Below are 12,149 nucleotides of genomic sequence, written 5' to 3' on the forward strand. Positions count from 1 at the left end.
CTCTTACACTGATATTTTAGGACCGCGATTTTAGTTCTGTTCTCTTTCACTCCCTCCAACCCCGTCTCTTGTTTCATTTCTTTCCATCCTCTCCTCCTCTAAATCTTGGTTACAAGATGAAAACTATTGTAGCTTTTTTTTTTTTTTTTTTTTTTGGGGGGGGAGGACAAGGAAGGGAGAGAACATCAACTCCCTTGTCTGGGTCTTATGCAAATCAGTCTCTGAGGTTGTGAGTCTAGCCCCAAACTATTTGTAGTTCATTCACTTTATCTTAGGTCAGATTTTCATCCTGTTGCGGCTTATTTCACGTAGCCCAGTGGCAGAAAAAGACAATAATGTGGCTGTATCCTTTCCGTACCTCTTTGTGATTAGCACCATATTCTAGTGTTAATCTTTTGCTATAACTCAGCAGGGATGGCTATTTCAGGCCAAGGTAAAGTGAACAGAGCATAAAAGGCATGGGCAACTCTGCCGATGGAGTTTACTAGTCGCACACCTCGACTGGGCATAAGCGGTGCAGCGTTCAGGGCTATATTGCTGAGTGCTTCAAATTGTGAACAAGCCACCAGTTTCTGACGATTAAGTGTGCCTGACCCAGGCCTGTGTGTATCGTTGATGATTATACTGTGCAGTGTGGAATGCAGGTTAAATACATGTGACAGCTGCATTCATCACTATGATCATCGTCCCACTTTATTATTTTTATTATTTTTTACATGCTGGTAGGATGAGATACGGTGCAGAAAGCCAAGAAAAGCAAAGGACGACACTGGGAGAACTAATCAACACCATGCCCGGTGATATGGTCATTGAACCGACGCCAGTCAAGTCCCTGAAATCCTGACAACTAAGTCATGATTACACCTTCTCATTCTTAGTACTGCCTCGGCACTGACACAACTAGCCGAGGTGAAGGCAGCTTTAGGCGTGTAGAAAGATTTACAGTATATTCTGTGAACAGTGAGTATAGAGCAGGATGGCTGGATACTACTTTCCACCGTACTACACTTGCATCTTTACATTTCTCCTTCACACACTTCTCACATTCACTCACAATCCCATCACCGTCCCCCATCCCTACCTTCACCCTAGCACCCCTTGCCACCTTACCTTAACCCTTAAACCCCTCCCTCATCACGTAGGGTCTGCTGGAGCGCCTGGCAGAGGGCGTGGTGGTAGGTGACGGCGGGATGGTCATGGCCCTAGAGAAGCGTGGCTATGTCAACGGCGGGCCGTGGACGCCCGAGGCCTCGGCTGAGCACCCAGAGGCAGGTTAGTTGATCACATGTCATGGCAATACAGGTTACTGATACAGTTATATCTTGTAACTTGTGTGATTATGTGAGCTGACCATACCACATGCCAACACAGGTTACCATACCACATGCCAACACAAGCTACCATACCACATGCCAACACAAGCTACCATACCACATGCCAACACAGGTAACCATACCACATGCCAACACAGGTAACCATACCACATGCCAACACAGGTTACCATACCACATGCCAACACAGGTTACCATACCACATGCCAACACAGGTTACTGATAATAGCATATAACCAAGATATTACGTAAGTCTCTCTTTCTCTCTCTCTCTCTCTCTCTCTCTCTCTCTCTCTCACACACACACACACACACACACACACACACATACAGAGAGAGAGAGAGAGAGAGATTTTGTGTGTGTGTGTGTGTGTGTTTTACAGAAGGAATCAGCGCCTAAGCCCGTCTCTTGTTACACCCTCCAGAAGTCAACCCCCCATCCTCACTCGCCTGTTTTCCCCAAGGACCTGTTCCAGCACTGACCAAGTCTCCCCCATGGACCTACTTTTACCCCTACATATATTTTCCCATACAGATATATTTTGTCTATGAGTGTTTTTCTCTGTGCGGCTCTTTTCCCGATGCAGCTGTTTGCCACTGGACCAACAGTATATTCGTCATCGACGTACTTTCGTCATGGAACGGTTTTCCCCAGTGGACCTATTTTCCACCATGAATTTTGTCTTCCATGCACCTATTTTCACCATGCACCTATTTTCACCATGCACCTATTTTCACCATGGGCCTCTTTTCACCATGGGCCTATTTTCACCATGGACCTATTTTCACCGTGGACCTATTTTCACCATGCACGCATTTTCACCATGGGCCTATTTTCCCCCATGGACCCATCATCCCCCTTGGAAATGTTTAACCCGTGGATCTGTTTTCCCTCATGACCTGTTTTTTCCATGGGGAAATATTAAACTCCTGCAGACCCGTTTTTTCCAACTGGATCTGATTCGCCTTGGACAGGTTTCCCCAGAGAAGTATTTCTCCCCTATGGAAGTATTTTCCCACATGGACGTATTCCAGCCATAGACACACCTGTTAACCCATGGAACTGTTCCTCAATGAATTCATTTCCCCTATTCTTCCACCTATCCACAGTCCCACTGACCCACATACCTACCCACTCACCCAGTGTAGTTTGTCTCAGTAACACCACAATGACTCGGTAAGTCCCCTTCCCCCAGAGAGAGAGAGAGAGAGAGAGAGAGAGAGAGAGAGATTTAATATAATAGACAAGAACGTAGTGCTCATACTGGACTGTTCAGCACTTTTCCAAATGAGAGCTGTTTCTGAACAGCTACCACCATCACCATCACCATTGCCACAGCTACCACCACCAGCATTATCACAGCTACTACAGCCACTATCATCATCACATATACGACCATTATCATCACCACAGCTACCATCACCACCATCATCACAGCTACTACCTCCACCACCATCACAGCTACCATCACCACCACCATCACAGCTACCATCACCACCACCATCATCATAACCACCACAACAACAATAACAAAAACAGCAACAGCAACAATAACAAAACAACAACAACAACAACTATTACTACTACTACTACTACTGCCGCTACTACTACTGCTACTACTACTACTACTACTACTACTACTACTACTACTACTATTACTGCTACTACTACTACTACTACTACTACTACTACTATTACTGCTACTACTACTACTACCACCACCACCACCACCATCATCATCATCACAGCTACCACCACCACCATCATCATCACAGCTACCACCACCACCACCATCATCGTCATCACAGATTCCATCACCACCACCATCACAGCTACCAACTCGACTATTATCATAATAGCTACCACCACCACTGTCGTCATCACAGCTACCACCACCACCATCATCATTACAGCTAGCATCACCATCATCATCACAGCTAACACCACCATTATCATCATTGCAGCTAATACCACCACCATCATCATCATCATCATCATCATCACAACTACCACCACATGGCAACACATGTTGTCGTGTGGTATGGTAACTACCACCACCACTATCATCACAGCTAACACAACCACTGTCATCATCACAGCTAACACCACCACTGTCATCATCACAGCTAACACCACCACTGTCATCATCACAGCTAACACCACCACTGTCATCATCACAGCTAACACCACCACCACCATCATCACAGCTAACACCACCACCATCATGATAGCTACCACCACCACTATCATCATCATAGCTACCACCACCACCACCATCACAGCTACCACCACTGCTATCATTATAGCTACCACCACTACTATCATCATCATATCTACCAGTGCCACCACAACCATTATCATCACAGCTACCACTACCACTCTCAGCATCACAGCTACCACCATCACCATCATCATTATCACAGCTACAGTAACCACCACCATCACAGCTACTACCACCACTATCATCATGGCACCTATCACCAGCACCACCAGTTACCATCACCGTTATCATTATCACATTTTCCACCACCACCACTACCATCATCATCACTGCTACCACCAGGACCACCACCTTTACAGCTGCCACCACCACCACCATCATCACAGCTACCACTAGCACCAGCACCACCACACGGCCAACACTTCCACCACCACTACAGGTACCACGATTTTCTCCTGAATAAAATCGTCTGTTCATAGCACAATTGAAGTAATAGCATTGAACTCTGGATGTGCAGCCTCTCTCTCTCTCTCTCTGGTGTGTGTGTTCTTACCTAATTGTTCTTACCTAATTGTATCTTTACAGGAATGAGTCAAGCTCGTACTGTCCCGTGTCTTTAACCATTTTTATCGTACATATCCATAAAATTGTGAATTGTTTTGGCACACACTATTTCATTCAGTAGTGCATTCCACTGATCAGTTGCTCTATTTGGGAAACTAAATTTCCTTACGTCTTTATCACCTCTCTTCTTGTGCAGTTTTTGCAGTGTCCTCTTGCTGATGCTTCCCCATAGGTTAAGTAATCATTTATGATATATCCTCCTTCTCTTATATGCATTTATATAGCATAATCATGTCACTTCTTTTCCTTCTCTCCTGTAGTGTTGGTAGATTCAGTTTATTTAGCCTTTCTTCGTAGCTTAGATCCCTTAAGCTTGGTACCCATCTTGTAGCGGCCCTTTGAACTTTTTCAATCTTGTTTATGTGTTTTTTGAGATGAGGACTTCAGACTACTGATGCATACTCCAGGGTTGGTCTGATGAATGATGTTATTATCTTTCTTAGCATGTCTTCATTTATGTATGTGAATGCTATTCTCATGTTTGCAAGCAGTGTATACATGTTCCGTACCTTCTCACTGATGTGGTCTGCCGGAGATAGTCTGCTATTGATAATCACACCTAGGTGATTCTCTCTTTCTGATGTGTGTTGGGTTTTATTTCCTAACGTATAATCCCAGTCAGGTCTTTTTCCACTTTTACCAAACTTGATTACATGACACTTGTCCACATTGAATTCCATTTGCCATGTATTACTCCATTCATGAAGTTTATTTAATTCTTCTTGTAGCTCTTTACAAGAGTCTATGTTAGTAATTCTCCTTTGTATTTTTGCATCATCTGCAAACATATTTAGATAGCTTTCATTTCCAGTGTTATTGTCTATATCATTTATATACACTAAAAACATGATTGGTGCCAGCACTGAGCCGTGTGGTACTCCACTAGTCACTTCTTTCCATTATGAGTAATTCCCCCTTAGTACTGTTCTCATTTCTCTTCTTATGAGAAAATCTTGCATCCAACAATACAGTTTGCCTCGAATTCCTCCTCGATGGTACAGTTTCCATAAAATTCTTTGGTGTGGTACTGTGTCAAATGCTTTCTTGAAATCTAAATAGATACTGTCTACCCATCCATCTCTTTCCTGTAATGTGTCTGTTACTCTGTCATAGTAGCTCAACAGATTAGTAACACATGATTTTCCTTTTCTGAAACCAAACTGTCTTTCTGTTATCATATTGTGTTCTTCTAGATGATTTACCCAAGCTTTTGTTATAAGTTTTTCTAATACCTTGCCTGCAACACTGGTTAGTGATACTGGTCGGTAAGTGGATTTTGTCTATTCCCTTTCTTGAATAAGGGAACAATGTTTGCTTTCTTCCAAATATCAGGATTTCTTGAAAATTAAAATTAATGGTTTACTTAACTCCTTTGCACATTCACGTAGTACCCAACATGAAATTTCATCAGGACCATTTGTTTTTCCTCTGTCTTATTTACTTAGCTCCTCCTGTATTACTTTTTCTGATGTTTGTATACCTGGTAGTATGTGTGAGCATGCATGTTCCACATAATCCCTCTCAAAATTTTTTTTCTCTGTAAAAACTGATTGGAATTTCTTGTTTAGTGCTTCACAAATATCCTTCTCTTGTGTATAGGTGATTCCCTCGTCCGTAATGGATTGTATTTTATCTTTTACTTTAGTTTTGCTTCTGATATAGCTGTAAAATAGCTTCGGTTGATCAATACTTTTATTTATGATATCCTCCTCAAACTGTTTATGATCTTCCTTCCTTATTCTTGTATAATCGTTTCTTACCTGTTTGTAATTATTATATCCCCTTTCACTATTGTGTCTTCTGTATCTATTCCACAACAAATATCTTTTTCTTTTGATTTTTTACATTCTGTATTGAACCATTTCTTTATTTTCTTTTCTGTTTCTTTGTGCTTTGGAATGTACTTCTGGACTCCTATTTCATAAAGTTCACAGAATTTTATATATATAGCATTTAAATCTTGTCCTCTTAAGCTCCTTTCCCCAATCAGTTTCTAAGAAGTACTTCTTTAGATCATGATAGTTTCCCTTTTTATAGTTTAGGCTCTTTTTGTAACTTTCATTGCTGTTAAGTATGTCATATGCTATCCTGAAATTGCAATTTAGTACTGCAGGGTCGCTTTTGCCGAATGGAGGGTGGTATATTAAATTGTCATTATCGTTTTCTTGCCTAGTAAATCTGAGATCTAGCATTGAGGGTACATCGAGTCCTCTTTTTCTGGTGCTTTCCCTTACATGTTGCGTTAGGAAAAACTCTTGCACGAGATCCAGGAGCTTTTGGTCCCAACAGCTTTCTTGGCTTATTATATCTAGAGTATTCCAATTTATATTTGTATTAAAATCTCCAGTTAGTATAATTCTTTCCGATTTCTCTTCCATTTTATGTAGTAATGATCTTAAACTCTGAATTGTATTCTCTGCTAGGTCCTCATACTCATCTCTTTCCCATGTATTTGACTTGGGTGGCATGTACAAATTGGCTACAATTACTTTCCCTTCAGTTGTATTGATCTCTACTGCAATCAGTTCTACTTGTGAGGGTATATCTAGTTCTATTTCTTTGACTTTTAGATTTTTCTTAGTTAATATTATAATTCCTCCTCCCTTTTTTAAGTTCCTATCTCTTCTCCATATATTATATTCCTCTAAGTTTAAGATGTCATTTGATATACTTGGTGTTAATTTTGTTTCAGTTAGGCATACTATATTTGGTGTGTGTGTGTGTGTGTGTGTGTGTGTGTGTGTGTGTGTGTGTGTGTGTGTGTGTGTGTGTGTGTGTGTGTGTGTGTGTGTGTGTGTGTGTGTGTGTGTGTGTGTGTGTGTGTGTGTGTGTGTGTGTGCACTCAGTAACACATGAAAGTTCATGAAAATGCCATACCGTTCTGCTCAACATAGACCCAGAAGCAAGTGCTTAGCAGTCTGATGTTTGCTCCTGCAAACAGTGCAACATTGAGGGTCAAAACACCCATTTAGAGAATTTCACTCGACATGATATTGAAAGGATCCCATCTGTGACTCAATTGCAACCATCCTGCCACGGCATTAGTCTCCAGGAAAGGATCTGACCTGGTAGTTGCAGAGTTCACGCCTTCCTAATGCTCATCACTCGGCTGCATTGTCTATGACCCATTGAGGGGGGCTGTACAGTAAGTAGATCACAATGCCTACTACGCCAATCCAGGGGACCATGATTTGATTCAACTGTAGGGCCGGGTACAGGTTCATCAAGATCCAGGACCCTGGCGCTAATGTTTTTGTGCACCACCAAGCTGTGGTTGGACCAAATCCATAGCATCTTGAATGCTCTCTTGGGCCTGGCAAGGCAGTGAAGCTTGCTCTCTCTGGGACTCCCAATGGTCCTGAGGCCCGGGATGTTACCAGGCCGGGGGTTTTGCCTATGCACAGCTGTGCCGCTTGGCCTGGGAATGCCAGGCCAGGGGTCCTTTGAGTCCTGGAATGGTTAGCACCATTGTTGAGATGTGCTTTCTGTGGGAGTGGCAAGTGGGCAACGTGCATCCTTCTCCCTAAGATCTTTGAGGACAATGGGCTGCCTCACCTTGTCATTTCCAAGTGCTTTGCCTGTGACATACGTCCTGTCTCCTATCGTTGCCGGGACCGTCAAGCCTACCAGCCACAGCCTATTGCTTCTCAAAGACACCACAGAAGCAGCTGTGGTTGGACACCGCACTAAATTGGCACAACTGCCTGTCTTCAGGTACTGGGCCAGACCATGGATACGGTTTTAGATCCTACTGGCGACCACCACCACTCATCAGCACCTGCAGAGGGGCTGGACTCTTCCGACTCCACCTCTATGGCCAAGGGTGCATCGGCCAACTCCTCGGCCTAGGTGGACATCGTTGAGTTTTCCCCTCCTCCAGCTGCCTAGGGCGGCCCATCTCGCCCTGTGCCCCAAACCAGTGACTGCCAGCTCGAGATCTGTTTATCGACAACTTCTGGCTCATGGCGCCCATACACGGTCGTACCAGTTCGGGGGGTCGCATTAGAAGACCCTGTACGATCTTCTCTGGGTGGATGACCTGGGTATAGGCATTTCATTTAACCTGTTTGTCAATGGTGAGATGATCTACCTTGCCACCCTTTGAGCATTTTATTTTATGCTACCTGCTCGCTTGGCTCCATAGACCAGCCGTCTTTCCTTCTGCCGTTTTCCTCCTGCCCCGGTTTTCTTTTTATTGTATCATTGTTCATGCCCCTCTTAGTGGGTGATGGCCATTAACCCTTTAACCACGGGCATTGTTTTGACCCAACTGGCCCCCCCCGTGGGGGTTCCAGCCAAAATGTAAAAAAACTTTAAACCTTTATAACTCTGCACAAAATAAATCTAGAACGAAAAATAAGGTACCATTAGAAAGTACTAACCTTCAGCTTTGCAATGATGTAGGTTTCATGATTTCGTTGACTATCATTGGATGGGGAGTGCCATTAGAAGTGAGTGATCTAAAATCACTATTTTTCGACCCACACACCATTACCAAATGCCAACCTCACACTGATAATAATACTATAAACATATATGAACACTGCACATACGATAAACACCCACTCTGTGTTCACTGAGGCAGGTAAAAGTCACTGTAATTGCCCGCACTTCACTCCCACATCAGTGCCATTGTCACTCACAAATCTGGACAGATACTGATGCGTGTTTGGGCAGGGGTAGGGTGGGGGGCCCAGGGGGTGGGAGGTGGGGCCCCGGAGGATGGGAGGAGGGAGGTGGGGGTCAGCTGGAGTGAAAGAACTTAATAGCTATTCTCCCTTGAAACAATTGGCACGCGGAAAAAATGCGCGGCATTCAAAATATTCACAAACATTCCAGAATGACACCCGCGGTTTGGTTCAGTTTTTGCAATGTCATTCTGGAATGACACCCGTGGTTAAGGGGTTAAGCCCCAGCAAATAACAACAATAACATCCTGCCAGTTTCATCGAAATCCTTTTTCCAGATTCAGCTGCGCTACACACACACACACACACACACACACATATATACAAAAATTAGAGTATACTGTATATGAAGGTGGAAGAGGGGAGGGTTTACAAATTGCCTGTACCTTTTTTTGTTGATGATGCACAGCCACACCTTATCAACTTCACACACAGTCGCCACCATCACCACTAACCCCACCACATATGCACCAACACCACGCAGTCACTACCATCATCACTACTGTCATCACCATTACCACTACAGCTATCACCATCACTACCAGTCACCACCATGCAGTCACCACTACATTTACCATCACCATTATCCCCACCAGTCACAATATCACCGGCAGTCAGTAGCTACCATCACCACCAAACAGTCACCAACAGCCATCACCACCAAACAGCCAACACAGCCGCCACCATCACCGCTGTAGTCACTATCATCTCCAGCTGTTACCACCACATCACCAGTCACAATCATCACCTCCACACGGGCGCCACCATCACCACTAGTCACCATCATTGCCACTACATGCTTGTCACTATAATCATCATGTACACTATAGAATCGCCACCATTACCAGTATACCTACTCGCAACCATCACCACCACAGTTATCATCACACCGTCACCACCATCATAGTCACGAGATGAGTACGGTAACCACCCATCCACCGCAGATCCATGCCTATTAACAGGACTAAAATACTGAACCTAAAAAGGGTCCCGTGCATGTGAATAAAGAACTTATAAAGGAGAGAACGGCCGCTTATATTTTTATACTCATCCACCAGACATGAATGAGAATATCCCTTCATGGCAACGTATTGTGGAAGTAGGCTTTAACACCTGCTTTTGCCACTGAAAAACCCGTTATTTGTCAGTTCACTATATTCGGAAAAGGTAATCTCATCATAAGACCATCAAGCAATATATATTTGGCCGTATCAGGAACGACTTTTTACACCGCACACCAGCTTCCTCACCACCACGGCCTTCATTGCAGCCATCACCATCAATGGCTCATCACAGTCGCCACTCACCCCCCACCACTCTGATTATCATCGCGCTCTCACCATCCCCTCACACCAGTATCATAACCACCACCCTCTCACTAACCCTCCTCCCCGCCAGTGAAACAGCTGCACCGAGAGTTCCTGCGTGCGGGCAGTGACGTGCTACAAACCTTTACCCACTACTCCAGCGAGGACAAGCTCACTCGTGGCGGAAGAACACTTAGTAAATTCACGGTAAGGTAGTTTAATTCAGTTATCATACATGTTTTTTGCATACGAATTATCTTGCCTGCTGCAGGTTTTCATACGCATCAAATGCTATGGAGATATACGATAAATACATATACAGTAGAATCTACCATTTTAGAATACTAATCATTTGAATATTAGTTGTATTTATACTGTGTTTTTCTGCACTTGGTTGCAACCTTCATTTATCAGACATGGGTTCATCAGTAATGTGGAAATGGTTGAATGTATCATCTGATATCTAAGGTTCTTATACAACACCAGATTTGCTTCCTTCACAGTCAGCTTGTTGCATTTTATTTATACAGATAGATGGAGACTGATAATTAATTGACAGGTATAGCTAGAAATACATGAAAGAGAGGCGGGTTACAACGTGTGTACAGAACCTCGCCCCTCCTGCTCCTATTTCCATGGATATTGAATGGTAGTGTGGTAAGTGTGGTAAATCCTCAGCTAACGACACTGATGACACTGATCTGTGGCCATATAAAGACATCAGTGTTGGTTGCTATGGATTCGCCACAGTGCATTCTGAAGTCCAAGGAGAGAAAGCCAGGAGGGGCGACAGAACTTTGGACGCCGACTGTACATATACGGCACCTGAAGCCAGTGGCGTGCACAGATAATTAGTGGGGTATGGTCTCTAGCTAAAACAAATTCATACTGAGAGAGAGAGAGAGAGAGAGAGAGAGAGAGAGAGCACTTTGTAACCGGCAAGGCAAAGGAGCATGGGCTCTAGCCTTGACTATGCACGCCCCTATCTGAAGCATTACTCGTTCGTGCCACCACCATACTACAGTATATGGCACCCAAAGCAGAAATGTTAATGGTACTGCTGAAGGGGTTCATGGAGACTGTCGTTCATCCTTTCCACTACCAGGGGTCTCCCTTATGCTTAATAAATTCGTCTGAAAGTACAAAAACAGCGAAAAGACATCCTTGAACTGAAGGGGTTAAGCTGCAACTACATTATCTTCAAATATTTTTTTTCCCGATATGTAGCCTTCATTCACGCCTTTATTTCCAGGGTCATGTGATAAACTAAATAAAATCATTTGAGTTAGCAAAAATTAGAGAGAGAGAGAGAGAGAGAGAACATCTTGAAGGGGTTCAGGTGTGCATATTAACCCTTTCGTGGTGGCATCTTTCCTGTTCTTATTACAGCTGTTGCCAGACACTTGTACAATATTTAGTAGAGTGAATATAGCAGCCTGAGTGCTAATACTGCCAAGCTTCATTAATATTCGCACAGTTGCATTATCCCTAACATTTTATCATATCAGATAACTGAGTGTGCGGACATGACTGAGGGAGTAATAGGAGCCTGAGACTGTAAACCCTTTCAAAGATTGTTGGCTGCATGGCCGGTTCTTAACGTACCTGGCAACTTTTCTTGACTCACCCCCCATACATGATCCTAACCATCTTCCTCAGTACGCAAAAAAAAAAAAAAAAAAAAAAACAAAACTGCAACCTACCTTTTCTCCAGAAATGAATTCTCTCTCCCTCTCTCTGGATTATATATATATATATATATATATATATATATATATACGCTCACACTAGGGTTTAACTTTTTTACAATGTTATGTTCCTGTAACTCAAGTTGATGAAGTTTTGCTTAAAAACGAAGAGAAAAACCCTTATTCCTTTCAGTTAAAAAAAAAAAAAGATCGCCCCGAAAGAAAAAAAAAGATTTTTGCAAGTGTATATTTACATGTATACTAATAAAAATAAACAAAAGAGCTTATA

At 43.2% G+C, this 12,149-nt stretch overlaps 1 protein-coding gene across 1 annotated transcript in view; it reads left to right on the top strand.

Moving 5' to 3' along the window:
- Positions 1–414: 414 nt before the first annotated feature.
- LOC145417546 (betaine--homocysteine S-methyltransferase 1-like) overlaps positions 415–12,149 on the top strand; it is a 67,287-nt gene continuing 55,552 nt past the window's right edge. Inside the window, exons 1-3 of the mRNA XM_080286255.1 lie at positions 415–438; positions 1,143–1,272; positions 10,264–10,379. Coding sequence (XP_080142381.1) covers positions 415–438; positions 1,143–1,272; positions 10,264–10,379 — 270 coding nt within the window. The remainder of the gene's footprint in view (positions 439–1,142; positions 1,273–10,263; positions 10,380–12,149) is intronic.

Source organism: Coenobita brevimanus, chromosome 110, assembly GCF_032717465.1.
Source record: "Coenobita brevimanus isolate Jiangsu-jjx chromosome 110, ASM3271746v2, whole genome shotgun sequence".
Classification (NCBI taxonomy): domain Eukaryota; kingdom Metazoa; phylum Arthropoda; class Malacostraca; order Decapoda; family Coenobitidae; genus Coenobita; species Coenobita brevimanus.